This window comes from Syngnathus acus, chromosome 9, assembly GCF_901709675.1.
Source record: "Syngnathus acus chromosome 9, fSynAcu1.2, whole genome shotgun sequence".
Lineage (NCBI taxonomy): Eukaryota > Metazoa > Chordata > Actinopteri > Syngnathiformes > Syngnathidae > Syngnathus > Syngnathus acus.
The window spans coordinates 16928402-16951829 of record NC_051094.1 but is presented as its reverse complement, the minus strand read 5'-3'; the positions used below and the strand labels follow the sequence as shown (position 1 = coordinate 16951829).

At 44.5% G+C, this 23428-nt stretch overlaps 1 protein-coding gene across 5 annotated transcripts; it reads left to right on the top strand.

Moving 5' to 3' along the window:
- The first annotated feature begins 16503 nt into the window (after positions 1-16503).
- Positions 16504-21071, top strand: LOC119127530 (beta-1,3-galactosyl-O-glycosyl-glycoprotein beta-1,6-N-acetylglucosaminyltransferase 4-like). 5 transcript variants are annotated; one of them, XM_037259527.1, is made up of 5 exons: positions 16670-16843; positions 17089-17229; positions 17539-17584; positions 19651-19657; positions 19728-21071. In XM_037259527.1, coding segments are annotated over exons 4-5 (1212 nt in total). In that variant the 5' UTR covers positions 16670-16843; positions 17089-17229; positions 17539-17584; positions 19651-19656; the 3' UTR covers positions 20939-21071. The 5 variants fall into 5 exon arrangements, 4 of the variants coding, with proteins under 4 accessions (XP_037115422.1, XP_037115419.1, XP_037115420.1 ...); XR_005098837.1 differs by lacking the exon at positions 19651-19657 and having other exon boundaries at positions 16504-16843; positions 19728-19752; XM_037259524.1 differs by lacking the exon at positions 17089-17229.
- Positions 21072-23428: the final 2357 nt, after the last annotated feature.

The window sequence follows — 23428 nt, the reverse complement described above, 5'->3', positions numbered from 1 at the left end:
GCGTTTCCTGAGGATACTCCTGTGCATTCCCACATTCCAAAAACATGCATGGTAGGCCGGTTGACCACTTCAAATTGTCCGTAGGTGTGAGCGCAGATGGTTGTTCGTCTTTTTATGCCCTGCGATTGGCTGGCGACCAATTCAGGGTGTACCCTGCCTACTACCTGAAGTCAGCTGGGACAGGTTCCAACACGCTTCCGACCTTTGTGAGGATCAGCGCTTCAGATAATAATAATAATAATAAAAACGTACAATGTTACATTACATTGGTATTAATAAAATCACAAAAAGAATTAGAACGAAATAAATGAAGTAATTACCGTATTGGCCCGGATATAAGACGACCCCGATTATAAGACGACTCAAGACTCAAGTTTTGAAAAAATACTTTTTGAACACCAAATTTAATTTTTATACAGAAAATAATTACAGTACATCTGAAACAAATGATTATAACAATATATTCGCGAGAAAAGACATTATTTTGCCTCATTAAAATCATGCAAAAACTGTCTATCACATCTTAATATCTGAACATTTACAGTGCCTTGCGAAAGTATTCGGCCCCCTTGAACTTTTCAACATTTCGCCACATTTCAGGCTTTAAACATAAAGATATAAAATTTAAATTTTTTGTCAAGAATCAACAACAAGTGGGACACAATCGTGAAGTGGAACGAAATTTATTGGATAATTTAAACTTTTTTAACAAATAAAAAACTGAAAAGTGGGGCGTGCAATATTATTCGGCCCCTTTACTTTCAGTGCAGCAAACTCACTCCAGAAGTTCAGTGAGGATCTTTGAATGATCCAATGTTGTCCTAAATGACTGATGATGATAAATAGAATGCTCCTGTGTGTAATCAAGTCTCCGTATAAATGCACCTGCTCTTTGATAGTCTCAGGGTTCTGTTTAAAGCGCAGAGAGAACCATGAAGACAAAGGAACACACCAGGCAGGTCCGAGATAGGAGAAGTTTAAAGCCGGATTTGGATACAAAAAGATTTCCCAAGCTTTAAACATCTCAAGGAGCACTGTGCAAGCAATTATATTGAAATGGAAGGGGTATCAGACCACTGCAAATCTACCAAGACCCGGCCGTCCCTCCAAACTTTCATCTCAAACAAGGAGAAGACTGATCAGAGATGCAGCCAAGAGGCCCATGATCACTCTGGATGAACTGCAGATAACTACAGCTGAGGTGGGAGAGTCTGTCCATAGGACAACAATCAGTCGTGCACTGCACAAATCTGGCCTTTATGGAAGAGTGGCAAGAAGAAAGCCATTTCTCAAAGATATCCATAAAAAGTCTCGTTTAAAGTTTGCCACAAGCCACCTGGGAGACGCACCAAACATGTGGAAGAAGGTGCTCTGGTCAGATGAAACCAAAATCGAACTTTTTGGCCACAATGCAAAACGATATGTTTGGCGTAAAAGCAACACAGCTCATCACCCTGAACACACCATCCCCACTGTCAAACATGGTGGTGGCAGCATCATGGTTTGGGCCTGCTTTTCTTCAGCAGGGACATCTTGGCTAAAATCGATGGGAAGATGGATGGAGCCAAATACAGGACCATTCTGGAAGAAATCCTGTTGGAATCTGCAAAAGACCTGAAACTGGGACGGAGATTTATCTTCCAACAGGACAATGATCCAAAACATAAAGCCAAATCTACAATGGAATGGTTCACAAATAGACGTATCCAGGTGTTAGAATGGCCAAGTCAAAGTCCAGACCTGAATCCAATCGAGAATCTGTGGAAAGAGCTGAAGACTGCTGTTCACAAACGCTCTCCATCCAACCTCACTGAGCTCGTGCTGTTTTGCAAGGAAGAATGGGCAAGAATTCCAGTCTCTCGATGTGCAAAACTGATAGAGACATACCCCAAGCGACTTGCAGCTGTAATTGCAGCAAAAGGTGGCGCTACAAAGTATTAGCGCAAGGGGGCCGAATAATATTGCACGCCCCACTTTTCAGTTTTTTATTTGTTAAAAAAGTTTAAATTATCCAATAAATTTCGTTCCACTTCACGATTGTGTCCCACTTGTTGTTGATTCTTGACAAAAAATTTAAATTTTATATCTTTATGTTTGAAGCCTGAAATGTGGCGAAATGTTGAAAAGTTCAAGGGGGCCGAATACTTTCGCAAGGCACTGTAAATATGTAAACTAAAGTGCAATCACATTTGTAAATGAATGACTTCTGGTTTTTGAAATGTAAATAAACCAATCTACTGTGATAAAACAACAAAATTGCAATAATTGCATTAACCATCAAAGTGAAGTCTAACTGTAGTCTTGAAACAAATTTGAATAAGGAAAAACATTGCAATAAAATAATGCAAACTGCTACTGCTATTGTTGGGGAGCCTGGGGACTGTATAGGGGGTTGGCTCGGATGGTTATGCTCTTTTCGCCCCCGGGTGTCGGTCAGAACACAGGAGGGAAGAGGTGGTTCACTTTTGATTGCTTTACTGAATTATTGGCAAAAAAAATTTTAATAACCATAAATGAAATACTCTCGGCAACCCACCAGACATAAGTCATCGATCGAGACAACAAAATACATTTGCTGGCGATCGTTCGTCGCCGCGCTGCTGCGTAACCGCTACTCGTACGATGCGAGGCAAACTTAAAGGAGCGCGCCGGAGCTGTCAGTCAAACGGCGCGCACAAGAGCAAACCGCGATCAGACAAACGGCACAACAGTGGGCAGTAGTAACAATGAAATGTATATACTCACTTTGTGTCAAAGACGCACACGATCACAGCAACATACTCAGTCGATTATGAGCGCGCCGGAGCTGTCAATCAAACGGCGCGCACAAGAAGCAAACCGCGATCGGACAGACGGCACAACAGTGGACAGTAGTAACAATGAAATGTATATACTCACTTTGTGTCAAAGACGCACACGATCACAGCAACATACTCAGTCGATACCAACAACCTTTAACTTTCCGCTGCGCAAAAGTGAAAATGGGTATGTCTAGACCCCGAGTATAAGACGACCCCCACTTTTTCAGTCTTATTTCAATGCAAAAAACATCGTCTTATATATATCTAGATATATGTATATATATCTTATATTATACAAAACGGTAAATGGAAGGATGAATAGGCAGCTTTAAATTTGAGTTGTGGTTGTTCTGCCATGGTGCTGAGTGGGTGCAATTCATTCTTTGTGGATTCAGCCCTCAATCTTTTTTTTTTTTTATCCTATTTTCATGCCCGTCCAAGTAAGTTTGAACAAAGTGTGCACCGGTGGCAGTGCCGCTGCTCTACGCAGGGGCAAGAGGGGGCAACGCCCCCTCAAACAGATGTCCTGCCCCCTCGAATCAAACTTATAGAAGTGAAAAATCCGCTGATAGAAACACACGTTAATCACTCTTCTCTCATGTCGGTGCAGTGTGTGTCCTCCCTCACACAGCCTGCTGTCAGGACTCCGCGCCCCTCCGTAAACATCCAATCACTGTGAGTATGCAAATGAGGCAAGACGCAGCCAGAGAGTGTCAAGTTACAGTCAGCGCGGTAGGAGTTGGAAGAAGCAGTAAAAACTCCACTAAACTCGTCGTAGCGACCCGTGATATAACTAATGATTAACGACAACTCAAATAATAGTTAATATAACATTCATATTATATGTCCCACCCCCTGAGAGATTGCCACCTTATTGTGGTCAGGGGGTTTGCGTGCCTAAGAGCTATACCAGCAGAAGCTTTAATCTTCAGGTGGGACACCCAAGCTGGACAGGTCTTAGTGTAGAGGCCTGACAGAGTGCAATCCACTTCTCCAGGTTGAGATCTGGACACACAGCTAACAACTGCCATGAAGAAAACACTAACAGTGTAAAAAATGTGTAAAAAAAACATGCCCCCTTCACATTTCTGACTGCCCCCTTCACATTTCTGACTGCCCCCTCTTATGTGCATTCCTAGAACCGGCCCTGACCGGTGGAGTTTCTTTTGGTATTTCAGTACAAGCTCAAAGTTTGAAATGGGTGTTTCTGTTGGAATAAACACAGTTGACTTACTTCATGGCCAGGAGATCGACATGCACATAGCACTTACAGATGTAGATGTAAAATTGGCTGCTGTGAAGTGGACACTTGTAGACCATGTGTGACAACTCCCCCAACCCCCACCTTTGGCTTTGCTGCACCACAAAATATATTACACACCTTTTGAATTTGTCTACACTGTTTTTGCCATTATTCACATGTCCTGAGTGTTGTTAGTCACCTATATGTTGAACAGAGGGTGTGTTTTACCGAAGTCAAATTCCTTGTTTGGCACGCTCAAACATGGCGAATAAAAACTCTTGAATCTTGAAAATATATTAAAAATAATTATATTAATAATAATGTGCACACCCAATATGATGTACAAGTAGTTCGGAAAAAGAATGAATTAATTAATGAGAGGCCTCTGGCATCATGCAAGCGGCAAGGTTGAACAAAATGTAGCGTATGTAGCATAGGCAATACGGTTTATAGCACTCTATGTAAATCTAAAGTGTGATTTGTGACATGTATTGCTTTATTCATAGCCCTGTCTTTTCTTTTTTCCAGAGCCAAAAACACGCAAATAAAGTGCGACTTTATTACGTTACATCCTGTGGATGGAGGCTGCCCTGCCAAGAAGCTCAGGACAGACAATGTGAATTATTTATAATTTATACAATACACCACGTGTGTAACATGTCAGATCTCATCTACCGGATTCACACTAAGATTTTTTAATAGATTTTTAAGATCCTCTCTCAGTGGCTGAGTAGCTAAAAGGCTGGGGGCCACCATTTTAGTCCCATAAATGATGTGCTGATGACGAGGTTGTGGCTGGACATTATAGCATGTCAAACCCGTATTCACAACTGTCTTTCTGCTATAATTGTCAGACATGCACAAAGTGAAGACAATCATAAAACACATGGTTGGTAATCAATTTGGCAGTTGCCAACCATCTGTCATGCAGTCATGCTCTTATTTAAAGTAGATTTCAGTGAAATTTTATTTTACGGTTTGGTCCAGGTTGGTGTGGCTGTTGTGATTAGAGCTAATGAGTAGGGATGCAGACTGTAGGCCTTTGTCTGCACTGTATTTTGGCTTAAAGAAGTATGCTCAGACAATACGACACCCATACCACTTTAGCAGCTATACCTTCAAAGCAGGTTGAGTAAAAGCCATATCAGCCATGTGGGAATAATTTTAAGGTAAACACGGGAAACTATACTTTGTTTGGCGACTGCAGGTTTTCCTTTGCAAAACTGCTTGGGCGGCGACAAAGGCAGTCACCCAATGAGTTGAGTGGTGGCGGTCGTCCAATAAGCAACGATTTTCTCAGCTCTGAGTGAGCCACCCGCGCCACCATCACAAAGCTGCGCTGGATGGGGCAGGGCCCATAGCAGTTGGACAATGTTCGGGTGATTATAGTGGGACAAAATATTTATAGTTTAAGTCAATTCTAATGGATTTGTTAAGGTGGGTGGATGGTTTGCATTGTTTAATTTTTTAATTCAATATCCAAAGTAATGGTCTGTGACATGTCATCTGTTATGTCGTTAGCTTATGTACAGTATCAGCATTATCCATATAACACTATAGGTCAAACAAATGGGATACTAAACTCAAAGATGTTTCTGGCAGCAGTTTCATTCATGCTGCATAACCACAGCAGCAATTTCATCAGAACAAGATACACATCAACCCATATTCATCAAAAAAGCAAACTGTTACGGATCATTGCAGTAAGGCGGAGGCAAAAGCAGATAGGGGACAAAGGCAGCATTACCAGATGAATATTTATTGAGTCCGTTAAGGATGGGCTAAAGGAGTCGAATTCAGATATGGTTGTGAAGGATTCGGGTGGGGAAAGAGACAAGGCAAACTAAGCAACTACAGGTAAGAATGCTGGTGCAGGAACTGTGATAGGACTATGAAATATAGGTTGAGATGACTGTATGAGCTGGATGCGATTGACTCTCTGACAGCGAAAGTCAATCGGGTGGGGCAGTGGAGTTTGGGAGTGTCTTAAAACTGCAGTAAAACATGATGAGGATTCTTTGCAGCTGGGCCCCTGTCACAATCGACAAACTTGAAGGCAAACAAGGAGGAGGGCAGCAGGTGTGACACAATGCTATCTGTCAACTATGTGTGTCCTTCTGTTCATTTTATTGTGTTCATTAGGGTTGTTGGTGAGTTGAAATTTGTTCCAGCTGACTTTGGGTGACCTGACTTTCTATTGCTGACTTATGGATAGCCATCATCTCATGATACCTCAAAAGTATCCAATTGGTAGTTTGAAGATGGATGTATAACAGCAGCAGGTAGTTTCTGCGGCATGGGAATGAAATCTATATATTGCAAAATTTACCTTCCTTGTTATGTCTGGGCCAGGTGAATTGGTTCCGTCACTGTAATTTAAAAACACTGGCTCTGTGTTTTGGGTAAAATTGAAAGAGACAAGGAAAAAAGATCCTGCCATCTGCTTTGTGTTTACCGTATTTATTCTAATTATCGCCCATATTCTAATAATCGCCCAGTGTGTGTTAGTGATGACATAAATACCGTTTTTTTCCATGTATAATGTGCCCCCATGTATAATACGCACCCTAAAAATGGCATGTCGATGCTGGAAAAAAGCATGTACCCATGTATAATACGCACCCAAATTTTGACTCCTACTTAAGTCTGTAAACGTAATATTATTTCAGAAAAAAGATCATCTTTGGGAACAACCGGTTGTTATTCTGCCGGTCAATATCACTGCGCATGCGCTAGCAAACTCGATAGCGAAGAAATGTTTCGGATTTGTGTAGGGTACATTGTGACAGCAAACGAGCAGGTGATCGAGCAAGCGTCTGATACGAGAGCATTGTGTTCGTATGGAGCGTGTTTGAAGTGAACAGCAGAGAAGAAAGGAACAAGCCAAAGTGTTGTGAAATAAAATATTACCTGTAATACGCATTTAGGTAGAGAATGAACTCTCGCTCTTTATATAGCTGACGTGTCAAAAAAAAAAATTAAAAAAAAAAAATTGTACCCATGTATAATGCGCACCCCAGATTTTAGGAATATAAATTTGTTAAATTTTGCGCATTATACATGGAAAAAAACGGTAATAAACATTGATACCTCTAATTATCGCCCATGCTGCTAAAAATTCCCCCCAAAATTACGTTTTCCTCCGCGACCGCATGCCAACGTCATTGCGCAAGTTTAAATATGACTGATTTGACAGCACGTCGAATGTCCCTTTTAAATTGTTTTTCTCCATAAACTATGATACAATTACACTCGTCACTCCGCTACAATATCCTCACACAATTACGTTATCGGGGCGTGCGCTCGAACAAGACGATCGCGATAACATGACGTGCACAACGTGATGTGCGACGGTAACGTGTCGCATCGATGGAGCGTCAATTGACGCACCCCGCTGTTAGAGGTAGATCAAAACAGTCGCTGTTCTAGTGTTAAGAACACCAGTGAGATGCAGGTATTGCATACTACATAAGGAAAACATGCATATTATCGCCCATTTCAGTGACCCTTGGCGATCGGACAAAAAGTGTTCTCTATTAATCGCCCACCCCCCCTGTTGGACATAAACCTTCTCTAATTATCGCCCTGGGCGACAGATTTGAATAAATACGGTATATGAAGTTTCTCCTTCAAACATCTTCTGACCCATAATATACATGAAACAATAGGAACATTTGACCTTTGTGTTGCAACACTAAGTACAGTATTGACAAAATGTAACAATGGACCATCTTTGACCCTTTTTGTCACTCTACATTTATGTTTGGTGTCCAGTCTGACTGTGGCCCTTGTAAAAAGGGCACATTTCGTGATGGGAGTGGACCTCCCTTGTAAAATTACACAAATGTGATGGGACCAGGCTGTGCATATAAGGTGGTGGTGTCTAAAAATACACACAGCAGTATTGCCTCCAGAGAGTGAGACAGTGCGCACATTCTGGCATGGCCCAGCATCTGGACCTTTTTGAGTTGATGACATGTGACAACTGTATATGCTGCTGGTCATTCTTGCTGCTGTGATAACCTGCTTTCATTCGGGTGGGGTGAGAATGTCGGTCAACTTGTGTGTTCACAAGATTTTATAGGTTGGGTGATGGTTGAAATGGATGAGGTACATTGGTCTTAGTAGAAAAAAAATGCATCCAGATTTGCAGTAAAAACATCAAGTGTGATGTCAACATGAAAAAAGAAAAGGTGAGCAAGCATTAGCATTATACCCAATTACCTGAATGAAATTCTAAAAACATATAAAATCTCAAAGGAACTGTTTGAAAACGTTTGACCTACAAATGTTCACAATGCCTAATAATAAATTTGCATTTTATTGTTACATGGTTGTTTAATAAATTCAGTTTGGAGCAATAAAAATTGTAAGGATCTCTTCCGTTACTCTGATCTAAAGGGTTAGCGCCACAAGTGTGTTTGGTATGTGTGTTATGATATCATTTATTTACAACATATATGTAAATGTAGCAGCTCTGTCTTATAGTCGAGACGTTCTGGGTTCTTATCTCGGCTTTGCATGTTCCCCGTGTGTGTGCGTGTGTGTGTGTGTGTGTGTGTGTGTGTGTGTGTGTGTGTGTGTGTGTGTGTGTGTGTGTGTGTGTGTGCGAGCGTGTGTGCATGTGTGTGTGTGTCGTGTCTGAATATATCGGGATTCATCTCACATTCCAAAATTTCCCTCATGTGTCATTGTGACTGTAAATGGTTGATTGTCTGTATGTGCCTTGCTATTCACTGGCATTCGGTCAAATGTGTACAGTGTCTACTACTCGCTCAATTGTCATTTGGGATCAGCTTCAGCTGAGCTTCGACCCAAATGGATAGATTTGTAAATATAGTATTTCAATATGTCTGTTGACATATTTTTTTCGACAAGCATAACTCAGAGAACATCTGACGACAATTGGAGCTTTTTGTGAAAGATTAATTGTTAACAAGGTTAAATGTGTATTTTGCAACATACTTTGTGATAACTTCCCCCCGGGGATCATTAAAGTATTTATCCATCTAACGTTTGATAGATTGCTTAATGGTTGTATTCCTACATACAGTCATCAGCAAAAAAAATTCTTTCAACATATAAATGAGTTCATGGCGAAAACAAGCCACAAACAAACACTAGGAACAGAATCACCACAGCTGGGCACATAACATGACATAGGAACTGTTGGATTTTGTCCACAATTTAGGGAGCGCGCTATCTGCGCCTCACGGCAAAAGCCATTGCCAATCACCTGTTATCCAATTTACTCACTGCGTGCTCGTTTGATTTCTTCAGATTTAGGAAAATGCTAAGACACTGAAGCAGAAATTAGACTTACACAGGTTGGTTGAGTTCAATCACAATTCTTGTTAAGAAAGCTCTGTTTTCAGGAAAGTACAATACAGCGCTGGGCCTTTCAAGAGCAGAAAGTCTCCATTCAGAAAAGGCAACGTTCAAGGTTCTTTGGTCAGCTTATATTCAGTTGCACATGTCGGTGTGGGCCGAGTTTGATGGGTGATGAGTCTTTGGGGTGGGGCAAGTTCGCAGTAGAGTTTGATTCCATGGGAATGGGTGCTGGTTCGGTGAGAGCTGGTTCCGTGGGGTTGGGTGCTGATTATGGGCGATTCGATGTGTGTGGGGGCTGTTGTTTTCCTTCCGTCTTTCAGCCTTGACGATCATCTTTGGCCGGGTTCTTGGCTGTCTCCCTCTGGCAACTGCTGATTTTATCTCCAAGTGACCTTCCTGTAAACATTCTCCTCCATTCTTGCACATACACTGTCGCACCTCATCCATTCATCATTCTTTCAATTTTGTCATTTTGTACGGAATTATGTGAGCTTTTGGCTGTGACATCATCAATTTATTAATGTTCCCTGACTATGCAGTTTGTACTCACCACTTACCATGTTTTTGTTTGTTTGTTCTTTTGATACTCCATGTACTTGCTTACGTCATCATATTCTTAGTTTAATCATGCTTTCAACCATATCTTTTCTTTGTTAGGCAAAATATTTCCCTCTGTCCAGAACGTTCAGTAGTAATCGAAAACGGCCGTCTAGCATTAGTCAAAACATAAGGTACAATCAAGTTCTGAACATTTTTAGACGACTTTGGCAGTGTCCGTGATTTAGAAAATCATCACGCATGCATTAAACAGTTCCTTAAGGGTCATTTAAGCTATTCAGGCATTATATCAAAAAACATTTGTTATTTCAAAGTGCTCAGACATACATATCAGATCATAAAGAGCACGCAGTGAGTAAATTGGATAACAGGTGATTGGCAATGGCTTTTGCCGTGAGGCGGTTTACATCCCGCCTTCCAACATCGGAGGCGACAGGGTCGCGGCTCTTAGTGAACTGTACCAGGCTGTCAGTGACCAACAGACAGCGCACCCTGACGGTTTCACCATCTTCGCTGGGGATTTTAATCATGCTAATCTGAAGTCTGTTTTTCCGAGGCTTCACCAGCATGTTGATTTTCCTACGCGTGGCGACAGCTTCCTGGACCTGGTCTACTCTTCGCATAAAGGAGCTTTCAAAGCCGCCCCCCTCCCCCATCTTGGTCTTTCTGACCATATCACTGTTATGCTTTTGCCCGCATACAGACAAATGGTGAGAACATCCAGACCAGTTCGCAAGCGGGTGCGGGTGTGGCCTGAGGGTGCCTCTGATGCGCTTCGTGACTGCTTTGGCTCTACTGACTGGGACGTGTTTAGGAGGGCTGCCTCTTGCGACGGTCGGGCGGACATTGAGGAGTATACTGACTCTGTTTCCTCCTACATCAGGAAGTGCATTGATGATGTGACACACTCAATATCCGTCGTCACTCGGGCTAACCGGAAGCCATGGCTGACGGGGGCTGTCTTCAGGCTGCTGAGGGCCAGGGACAAAGCCTTCAGGGCGGGGGATGAGGCTGGCTTGAGGACTGCGAGGGCCGACCTGTCCCGGGGCATCAAAGAAGCGAAGAGGGCGTTCTCGGGCAAAATTACCACCCACTTCAAGGACAGCAGGGACGCACGGAGCCTTTGGCAGGGCATTCATACCATCACGGACTACAAGCCCGCGCCGCAGAGCTGTGAAGGCGACGTCCGTCTGCTCAATGACCTCAACCGCTTCTTTGCTCGCTTCGACGCTCAGAACAGCACTTGCCCGCTGAAGGCCACTCCCCCTTCCCACGAGCTGCCCCTGTGCCTCTCCGCCGACAGCGTGAGGAGGACGCTTGCCGCTATCGACATCCGTAAGGCGGCGGGCCCGGACAACATCCCGGGTCGAGCGCTGAAGGTCTGCGCTGGTGAGCTGACGGGTGTCTTCACGGACATCGTTAACACTTCCCTGCAGCAGGCCATCGTCCCGTCGTGTTTCAAAGCTGCCACCATCGTACCTGTGCCGAAGAAGCCTGCTCCGTCCTGCTTCAATGACTACCGCCCCGTGGCACTTACGCCCATCATCATGAAGTGCTTTGAGCGGCTTGTCATGGAGCACATCCGGTCAGTTCTCCCCCCCACTATTGACCCCTTCCAGTTTGCGTACCGAGCCAAACGGTCCTCTGAGGATGCCATCTGCTCTGCCCTCCACTCGGCCCTCACCCACCTGGAGGGGAGGGACTCGTATGTGAGGTTGCTGTTTGTGGACTTCAGTTCTGCCTTCAACACCATTGTGCCGCAGCGTCTCATCAGCAAACTGGACAAGCTGGGCCTCAGTACCTGCCTCTGCAACTGGCTACTGGACTTCCTCTGTCAGAGGCCGCAGGTGGTACGTGTTGGCGACAAGATCTCCGCCAGCATCACGCTGAGCACAGGGGCCCCCCAAGGCTGCGTGCTCAGTCCGCTGCTCTTCACCCTCCGGACGCATGACTGCGCTGCCACCTGCAGCGGCAACCGCATAGTGAAGTTTGCTGACGACACGACTCTGGTGGGTCTCATCACCAAGGGAGACGAGACTCAATACAGGCTGGAGGTTGACCTTCTGACCGCGTGGTGCAGGGACAACAACCTCCTGCTGAACGTCGACAAGACCAAGGAGATTGTTGTTGACTTCCGGAAGGGTCACGCCCAACACCTGCCGCTGACCATCGACGGTGCTGTGGTGGAGAGAGTGAGCAGCGCCAGGTTCCTGGGGGTGCACATCAGTGAGGATCTCTCCTGGTCCACCAACACCGCATCGCTGGCGAAGAAGGCCCAGCGCCGCCTGTACTTCCTTCGGAAACTCAGGCACGCGGGGGCTCCTCCGGCCGTCATGACTACTTTTTACCGCGGCACCATTGAGAGCGTCCTCTCCAGCTGTATTGCTGTCTGGGGTGGCAGCTGCACTGACTACGACTTGAAGGCCCTGCAGCGCATAGTGAAAACGGCTAGTAAGACTATTGGTGCTTCTCTCCCCTCCTTGAAGTACATTTACACCTCCCATCTCACCCGCAAGGCGACCACGATTGTGGGTGATGTGAGTCACCCCGCTCACTCTTTGTTTGAACTTCTGCCCTCTGGGAGGCGGTACAGGAGCCTGCGCTCCCGCACCACCAGACTCTCCAACAGCTTCGTACTCCAGGCTGTTAGGATCCTGAACTCGCTCCCCCTTTCGGCGTAGCGTCCTGTTCTTGCTGTCTGCTGTATGCACACTGGCTCGGTTTTGCCCCTCTTATTTATTGGTCTATTATTTATTCATCGCTCATTTTATTTTATTTATTATTTATTGTTTATGGTTTGTGCCTTCTTGTTTTTGTTTTGTGTCGCCTACTTGTATGTCTCGTCACCGTGGGATGGAGGAAACGGAATTTCGGTTTCTTTGTGTGTCTTGACATATGAAGGGATTGACAATAAAGCTGACTTTGACTTTGATAAAGTTATAAAAACCTTTGTCATTACCCCCTATTAAAAATGTCTAGATATGATTCTTTATTGCTCTTGTTGTCTTTATTGTTTTAGTTCTTTATTGATTTGGTGTGTAGGTATAATTATATGCTTATTATATGAGGGGTGCTGGTTGGCCGCTGTTACTTTTTTTCCTTTGTCTTTTTGCTTTGATGGCTTTTATCTTGTGCACTTTCGGGCTTTCTTTGTGGCGCCGTTGTGTGGCAGCCTTATGAGAGCCTATTGAGTTGCGCTCATGCCATCTGTGTGTCTTTTGTATACCCACTCTGTGGTATGGATACTGCTGGGGCCTGAATTTCCCCACCCCTGGGGATCATTAAATATTCAATCAATCAATCAATCATTCGATACCTGTATGCATTTGCATCTGGAGAGGAGTAGAAGGCGCACGGAAAGATGGCGGCGCACGCAGTTGCAGCGGCTCAGTGCTCTCCCGATCTACGCATTGTTTGTTTTTTGTTAGTGTTTGTACCCACTGTATGTCAATCATACACCACCTACAACCGGCAGGAGCTCCTCAGGATAGGTGTTTGCTGCGAGTTGAGTGTCGCAGCGGAGTTTCACCGCTCGAAAAACATACCGGAGGATATCATCAGGCGCCCCGGCTCCCCTTGGATCACCATCCCCGCTGGGAGGAAGCGAAGGCAGCGCAGAGAGAGGAGGCAAAAACGAGGCTGCAGGGCCGGCGCGCTAACCAGGCTACGGAAGCAGCCGTTCAAACCACCGCTCCCTGGCCTGTTTCTTACCAACGCCAGGTCTCTTGCTAACAAAATGGATGAACTAAGGCTACAGATGTCTGCGAACCAGACCGTGAAGGACTGCTGCATGGTACTGATCACCGAAACCTGGCTTCATCCACTCATACCGGACTCTGCTATCGAGCTAGCAGGATACACCACACAGCGTCATGACAGGACTGAGAACTCCGGTAAGAGCAAGGGGGGAGGGCTCTGTATGTACGTCAATAACAACTGGTGTACTAATATGGTGACTGTAGACAGTCACTGCTGCCCGGACCTGGAGTACGTGACTATTAAATGCAGGCCCTTTTACCTCCCTCGTGAATTTACCGTAGTCATCACGACTGTTGTTTACATACCTCCGGAGGCTAATGCTAAGCTAGCTATCGGACTATTACATGGCAGTATTAGCAGCCAGCTGAGCAGATATCCTGACGCAGTCCACATCATGGCAGGGGACTTTAATCATGTAGATTTGAAAGCAGCACTCCCTAGTTTCCATCAGCATGTTAAATGTGCCACTAGAGGAGTAAACACTCTGGACAAGGTCTACTCCAACATCAAGCTAGGCTACAGGGCAAAACAGCTACCTCACCTGGGCCAGTCTGACCATATGTCACTGCTATTAATCCCGGCATATACCACCATCAGGAAATCAGCTCCTATCATCACTAAAACTGTTAAAACCTGGCCTAATGACGCCTCTCAGCAGTTGCAGGACTGCTTCGACAGGACTAACTGGGACATCTTCGAACACCGGGACTTGAACGTGTTCACAGACAGTGTTCTGTGTTATATCAAGCACTGCACAGACACTGTCACAATGGACAAACTTATACGGATATACCCCAACCAGAAGCCCTGGATGACCCGGGAGGTCCTTCGGCTGCTGGAGGAGAGGGACACCGCCCTGTCCCTCAGGTCTGAGGACGGGGCTCTCTACAGCACAGCCAGAGCCAACCTAAGGAGAGGCATCAGAGAGGCCCAGCTTGCCTACAAGAAGAGGATTGAGGATCACCTGGACAGCAACAACAGCAAGCAGGTGTGGCAGGGAGTCCAGCATCTCACCAACTACAGAACCACCATCGGAGCTGCTGAAGGGGACGCCTCACTGGCAGAGGTCCTCAATACCTTCTTCGCCCGGTTCGAGTCCGAGCCACCTGAAGGGGCCACATCACATCCCACAGACCGCAGCAGCTTCACCCTCACAGTGAAGGAGCACGAGGTGAGGCGCACGCTGCGGACCATCAACCCGAGGAAGGCTGCGGGTCCTGACGGCGTCACTGGGCGTGTCCTGAAGGACTGCGCAGATCAGCTGGCTGGGGTCTTCACAAAGATCTTCAACCAGTCCCTTACTGAGTCCACTGTCCCATCCTGTTTAAAATCCTCCACTATAGTCCCCCTGCCCAAGAAACGCCACATCACCAGCCTCAATGACTACCAGCCAGTCGCACTCACCCCGGTGGTCATGAAGTGCTTTGAAAAGCTGGTACGGGGTCACATCACAGCACTCCTGTTCAGAGGTTTTGACCCCCACCAGTTTGCCTACAGGGCAAATAGATCCACAGAGGACGCAGTAGCTACAGCCCTCCACGCTGCACTGTCCCACCTGGAGCAGCCGGGGAGCTATGTGCGGATGCTCTTCGTGGACTTTAGCTCTGCTTTTAACACCATCCTCCCCCACAGACTGGTGGACATACTGGAGGGCCTGGGACTTCCACATAATACTTGCAGGTGGATTAAGAGCTTCCTGACGGGTCGCAGCCAGAGGGTGAAAGTGGGCCGTCATACATCCACACCTCTCAGTCTTGGTACCGGCTCCCCACAGGGCTGCGTACTGAGCCCACTGCTTTACACGCTCTACACACATGCATGCACCCCCGCCCACCGCAGCAACACCATTGTGAAATTTGCGGATGACACAACCGTGGTGGGGCTCATCTCAAAGGGGGATGAGTCTGCCTACAGGGACGAAGTGGTCCAGCTATCGGAGTGGTGCGGAGAGAACAATTTGCTCCTAAACACGGCTAAAACCCAAGAACTGGTCATTGATTTTAGGAGGAAAAATAAAACGGACATTCCACCACTCATCATCGACGGGGTCTGTGTGAAGAGGGTGTCCTCCTTCCGCTACCTGGGAGTCCACATCGAGGAGGACTTCACCTGGGGCGTGAACACCTCTGAGCTGCTTAAAAAGGCCCAACAGAGACTCTACTTTTTAAGGGTGCTGAGGAGGCACAGCATTACACGGAGACTGCTGGTGTCCTTCTATCGCTGCTCCATAGAAAGCACTTTAACGTACTGTATATGTGTTTGGTACTCCAGCTGCACTGCTGCTCAGAGGAAAAAGCTCCAAGGGGTCATCAACACAGCACAGAAGATCATTGGCTGCCCTCTCGCCACACTGGAAGACCTACACAGAACCCGCTGTCTCAAAAAAACACAGAACATTCTGAAGGACACTTCCCACCCTGGCCACTCCCTTTTCGAACTGTTGCCATCAGGCAGACGCTACAGATTAATTAGGTCGAGGACTAGCAGATTCGCCAACAGTTTTTACCCTACAGCGGTAGTCACATTGAATGCAGCTAAACGTAAATGATTATGTCTGTGTATGTTCTTCTGTGGGTTTTTATCTTGTTTTTTTTTATCTTTTTATTCTATTTATTCTATATATTTTTTATCGCATGCGCGGATCGGTTGGCACTTTTTAAATTTCGTTGTACATGTGACAATGACAATAAAGATCTATTCTATTCTATTGGCCCTTGAAATCATCTTTAAAAATGTTAAAATGATTGCAGCAAAAATGAAAAAGAAATGCAATGTATTAAACAACACATACTGTACGACTGAAACTAGTTTCCCGAGTGGAGGGGCCTACGTCATGCAGGTTGATCACCAGCTAAGATAGAAAGAGCATGGTGAATGTGTAGTAATAGTGTTGGACACAGTTCTGTGGTTGTGAGAGTCAGTGGGCGGACTGTTCTCGAGACTCCCTCCCCATCTACCCCCACCACTTTCCTTCCCCTCTTCCCCCCTCCGTCACTCTGCTCGAAACACCCTCCAGTCAACGATGGAGCTGCAGACATAGCAGACAGGACACACACTCACCCTGTCCAGTCTAAACTTTCTTCACACATGGGGGACTTTTCCTGCTGGTTCGCCTCCCAATGTGCTGTCACACCAACAGAGATCTATCAAGGTAACAGTACAAAACTCACTTTGTTCGGTATTTTACAAATGTGCTCTGAAACTTATCATGTCATACATTCATCCATTTAAAAGTAATCAACTCAACTTTATTTTATAGCATTTGCACAATTGCAGCTGCAGCTAACAAAGCACTTTACAGATTATCTGAGACTCAACATCAACAATACTACAAACATAACAAACCAATATTTATTTTTCTCCATTCTTACATGCTGTACGCTTTGTTGTTTGAAGCCGTTATAGATGAGAGGAGGCATTCTCAGTCTTCTTCCACCAGTTGATCAAAGATGTCATGACGTGACCAGCATGCATGACGTCGCTCACGTCTGCTACGAGCTAAATTTGAAAGTAAACAAGCAACTTTAGCGTCCGTTTGTGAGTAACATGGACATATAAATAGAATGATTCACTTCTCCAGTTCTAATTAGATTCAAGGCTATTAAATCAGTCACAACCTAGAAGACGCATAACTAATATGGGTTCGTTATGTTAATTCATTTAAGTTTCATTAAGTACTAAAGCGTGGAACTTCCAATGTGAAGTAAAAACTTTTTAACTGACATGTTTGAACGTTCTAACGTATTTGCCAGTCAAAGTTTTTACTCCGCCTTGTTAGCTCCACGCTTCCGTAATTAAGAGGTGGATCTTTCAAATTTAATTTCATAATTTTGATGTGTCATTAAGGGTTGTACAGAAAAAGTTTGGATCACAGTCTCCAGGACAGAGCAAGGTTAGTCTACTCTTTTTGTTTATTTACATAATATGTTAATAATATGTCGGCTATATACGTACTATATACATTACACACACACACACACACACACACACACACACACACACACACACACGCAAGCACACGCAACACACACACACACACACACACACACACACACACACACACACACACACACGGACACACATGTATGTTTATTTGTTCTTCGGGGTGCATCGATACAGTACATATTTGTTTGACATGGTCGTCACGCACCGTAGCTAACATTGCATGTTTTTTTAATGTTGCCTGTGAAATCATTAGGAGATCTGCAAAAAAGTATCCGAGCAAGACTGGTCTTCAGTAAAAGTACTGTGTTACCTACATATCATATTGGTTAAGCTGACCATTGAGTGACTGACTTTGTGATGGCGTGAATCATGATTGATTGATTGATTGATTGAATATTTATTGATCCCCAGGGGTGGGGAAATTCAGGCCCCAGCAGTATCCATACCACAGAGTGGGTATACAAAAGACACGCAGATGGCACGAGCGCAACTCAATAGGCTCTCATGAGGCTGCCACACAACGGCGCCACAAAGAAAGTCAGAAAGTGCTCAAGATAAAAGCCATCAAAGCAAAACAAAGCTAAAAGACAAAGGAAAAAAAGTAACAGCGGCCAACCAGCACCCCTCAATACAAGAGAACACCCCAAAACACACAAAATAGCCTCCACGGGGTCCATAGACAGGTGTAAGGGCAGTCCAGTTCAACGGCGCCCAATGGACCGTGGTCGTGAATCGGTGAAAAACATCACAAAGCAGGCAAACGTGTGAGCAGCGTCCTGGGCACCCAGTCGGGTGCACGTGCAGATGGTCACCACGGGGCTAGCATGGCAACGAAAGTCGTTGGTTCCGACGAGCACGAGGGAGCGGACTCCCCACAGGGGTTGCGGCTGCAAGGCCAAGGCGAGGGACCCGGTCATCACTGGCCGGATAAGCAGGAAGCCGTCGTAGAGTTACGCCGGCCTCGACCGATGATCCCGGTCCCAGGAAGAAAAAAAATAAAAAATATCCGATCCGAAGAGATACCGAGGTGCGGTAGAAGGCACCAGTATCGCCGAACGGACAAAAAGACAGAAAGAAAAAGGAGAAAAGAAGGAAATAAAGAGGGAAAGAGAGAACACTGCTGGGAGGCAGCCACTTACGGCGCCATACCGAAAAAAATTTTTTTTTAAAAAAAATGATGTTAAATGATAATTTAACACCTCAAGTGGCAATGATTTAATGCACAACTAGAAACAACACCAAGTGTGAGGCAGGCAGATTTCTGGCAATAAATTTGTTTGCATACTATTGAGAGTTCTTTTGGACAACAAAAATTGTTTGCCAACAGCCCAAAACAAGTGCATTTGATGGTATGTCTCAATGTCGAGTTTGTCACGTCAATGTAATTCACGAGAATGCAAGATTTAGCCATAGTATGTTTTCACCACGTTTTATCTGACATTGTTTACTCTGCCCTCCGCCATGAGTGATCATAAAGTTAGGATCAATATTGTCGTTTCAAATAAAGAAACACGAAGTCATGTGTCTTAACAGCGTTTGATAAATCTGCCTTGTGTGAAGTTTCCCTTCCCAGGTTATCTACAGTATACTTGCCAGGGGTGCTGCTAGGCAAAAAGCTCGAATGTGGCTCAGGCCCCTTCGTGCAGTGGTCTGCGACCACTGGTCCACGACCCCACTATCACTTGGTACTTGGCTACACAAATATATTAGAAAAACACATACAAGTTCTGTAGCCGAACACATGTTCCCCAATTGCATGTTATCACCACCGCAGGAATCTAACAGATGTTTGCCATTTATCTAAATATCAGTCAGACCATGAATCAGTCCATCACAGAAAAAAGGTCGAACAACTGATTTTACACGCACGCACGCACGCACGCACGCACACACACACATATATATATATATATACACTAAAATATGAGCTTTTTGTGGATTGTATGTCATTGACCTATGTAGGCACGTGATTACATCAAATGTTTATCTTTGTCTTTTTTTAACCTTTTCTAGAATGAAAGTAAGATGTGGCTGCTCCATATTTAGAGTGAGACACAGGTACTTCCTGTTTCTTCTGTCTCTGGTGGCAGTGTGTTTGCTGAAGCTGGTCTACCTCAAAGTGACAGTGTGCGATAGCACCTATATTGACCCCCATGGAATCACTGGCAACCTATCTGGAATTCACAGCCACACGTATGATGTCAACTGCACCGCTATCTACGAACTTGACCCAGTGGAAATAGGCAAAGCTCTTGAGTTAAAACAAAAAGTTCTTGTTGCAGTGAATGACGAAAGCACCGTAAGTCTGACCTCGGACTGTCCAACCTTTTTAAAAACAAGACATTATAATGGTGTTGCAATTTCAGCGGTAGAGCACAACTTTCCACTGGCTTATTCCCTGGTGGTGCATAAAAATGCACCCATGGTGGAGCGTATTCTTCATGCCATCTATGCACCTCAAAACATCTACTGCATTCACTATGACCAAAAGTCTTCTCCAACATTCATTAAGGCCATGGAGAACCTCGCTCGTTGTGTCCCGAGTGTGTTCATTGCCTCAAAACTAGAATCTGTTAAATACGCCCATATTAGCAGACTTAACGCCGATCTCAACTGCCTTTCTGACCTACTGAGGTCAGAGGTCAAGTGGAAATATGTGATCAATCTCTGTGGCCAAGACTTTCCACTCAAGTCCAACAATGAACTAGTAAGAGAGCTGAAGCAGCTGAACGGCAACAACATGCTTGAGTCCAGTCGCCCCAGTAAGCTGAAGAAACAACGCTTCAGCTTTCATCATGAGCTAAAGAATGTGCTGCATGAGTACCAAAGTATTCCTGTGAAAACCGCTATAGCCAAAGATATTCCTCCACATGGAATCATGGTGTTCATTGGGAGTGCATATTTTGTCCTGTCGCGGGAGTTTGTGAATTACATAAGCAACAACAAAGTGGTGAAAGACTTTTTGGCATGGTCAGCAGACACTTATTCACCGGATGAACACTTTTGGGCCACCCTTGTCAGGATGCCAGGAGTACCAGGTCACATTCCCAGGTCAGCTCCAGATGTCACAGACTTAAAGAGTAAGACACGACTTGTTAAATGGAACTATTTAGAAGGGCATTTATATCCACCCTGCTCAGGTATACATGTGAGAAGTGTTTGCATCTATGGAGCTGCAGAACTTCGTTGGCTCCTCAACGATGGTCATTGGTTTGCTAACAAATTTGACCCTGACGTTGACCCAATCTTGATCAGTTGTTTGGAGAAGAAGTTGATAGAACTGCAGCACTACTACGCATAGAAATTACACTGAACATCTGAACTTGGTGGAAACATGCCTCAAAGTTTTTAAACATGCGTACATAACTGTGGAATGTACTTCTCATTGTCATTTTGGCAAAAACTATTGCAAAAATGAAAAGTTTGTAATGCAACTTTCTATATGTGGTTGTGCACTCCTTTTAGCAATACAAAACATGCAATACGTAAATGATATTCAGAAATAATTATGCAACTTTAGTCTCTAAAAGAGAAACATCTGTGTGTCACTGCAGTGTCTTAAAGAGAAGCCCTTTTAAAGAACGAGGACAGACGGGAACTGAGGGACAACTATGATGACTATATATATTGGTGCGGCGCATCTTCCAAATTCACAAACACACTGAACTAGACCAATGATCCCGCACAGAAATGACGATGCATGAATAATAATGTAAATGACGTTACGCACATTTTCACACCGAGCACAATGGCGCCAGTCTACCAAAATAGACCCCAAAGTGTGTATCCGGCACGAGATTGAATTGATACATTGTTGACTTGACAAAAAGATAATTTATTCACCCTGTGAGGTTAATTACATTTTCTCAGCAACTACACCCTAACAATAGCAGCAACCATCAAATAAAAGGGACAAAATACTAAAGCGACATTTGAGGGATTGTCAGGAAAATTTTACATCAATCTGAGCCAAAAGAAAAGTTAACAGAGATTCAAAGTGTTACTTGTTGTGCCACGGCAGTAATAAAGTATAAATATTGTAAATATCCGCTTCAATGGTCAAACAACTGGTGCCCATCCCAATATTGATTAAAGCTCCTCCCACTCTCAGACCTGAGATCAGTCACATGGCAACACAGCTCCTCCATATGATTTTCTTTGTCCTTTTGTTGATTGCAATAAAAAATGTCCTGTTCTTACTTTAGTGATTCACTATGTTGTACTTGAGAGCCAGGACATAAAATACAAATTGAGCCTCTTGATTAACTCTTAGGTTTTATAACATACCTATGATTTTCTCCGATGGGAACTTTATAGCTTTGTGGGTCAATTTGCATCTTAGTAAGCGTAAGAACTTGACCTCGTGGAACTACCCCCTCTGTAGAAGCAATTGTGTCATCTGTGAGATTGCTACCTGACTTTTGGGCAAAACAAACATCAATGCTAAATCGTGAATGTGATTGAAAAAAAGAGTTTGGCCCATTGAGGTGTGGCACCCTCTCCACTAAACAACTACACGACTCTATAAATTCACAGTTCTATGGAGATTTATTCTTACCATTGTCCTCACTCGTAAAACATAAGCGTAAAAGTCACTGAGCTAAGATAGAGCTATAACAACGCCAGCCTTGCAGTCTTTCTATTTTTGCCAGCTTCTTACAATAGACAATTCAATGAGGGGACGGCTTTAGGAAGGCAGGTGAAATCCGAGTCCCCCCTGCCCCCATCCACTCTCATTTTCTGCAGGTATAAAATGAACAATAACAATCATTCATTTGCTGTAGACTGGCATTTTGGAAATGTTCCAAGCTCTTTCTTTCCCTCTTCCAACATAAAGTTTTTTCATTTTGTTTTAGTTATAATTGTATTTTATTAGGGTTAAAAAGTCATAATCTGTGGCATCTCTAAAACAGTTTTACTAGCATTGTTGTGTACTGTGGAGTTCATTAGATGAAAGGTTGAAGACCTTATTTTCACTTTTGGCCTCCTATAGCCTGCTTACATTGGCCAAAGTGAGAGAGTGACCAAACATTTACCAGACGAAGACCCCCCCCCCCCCCCCCCCCCCCAATTTCCTGATTCTCATTTTTAGCACTGTATGAATTTTATTACATGGATTTTCACGACTTTCTCAGGCAATTGAAACTTGTAGTTCATCGATATGTCTAAGGTGTGAATTTGAGCCTCACCGCGTATTTGTCTATATGTACCCTTGGACTGATGGCCAGCCAGTCTTAGGTGCACCCTGCCTCATGGCCAAGGAAAGCTGGGAAGGCTGCAGCCTGCTCACAACCCCAAATAGGACAATAATACAGACAGTTATTAGCTTTTACACCCACTATCCCTAAGAGAAGGTCATGTTTTCATAAGCAAGAATAGCAACATTTATAAGTGCTGGCCAAAGTCGAAACTCCCCGTGAGCCTATGCTGTCAAAGCATAATGGGGGCCTTGTCTGTGCACAGCCCCTGGTGCCAACCAACACTTCACTAGATGAGCTAAGTGACTCAAATAACAGAGTACTGTCTATAACAACTTCACATACACCACTGTTGGCTTAATAGTACAACACTGACTTGGAAATATGGCACATTTGATCATTCACTTAACAATCAAACAGTCAAATGAAACACAATGACTTACAGCACTCCTCTAAACTTGTAGAGTAAGTATACTGTGGTGGAGTAAACATATAGTATCAGATGATTAAACATTACATTTATATACGATACGTGTGTGCGTGCGTGCGTGCGTGCGTGCAAGTGTGCGTGTGTGAGAGAATGAGAGAGAGAG

Bases quoted from the DNA above. Each gene is read 5' to 3' on its own strand.
- LOC119127530 (XM_037259524.1), top strand. From the start codon at position 16,812: ATGTGCTGTCACACCAACAGAGATCTATCAAG. The intron at 16,844-17,538 runs GTAACAGTACAA...TGTGTCATTAAG, and splicing joins ACCAACAGAGATCTATCAAG to GGTTGTACAGAAAAAGTTTG.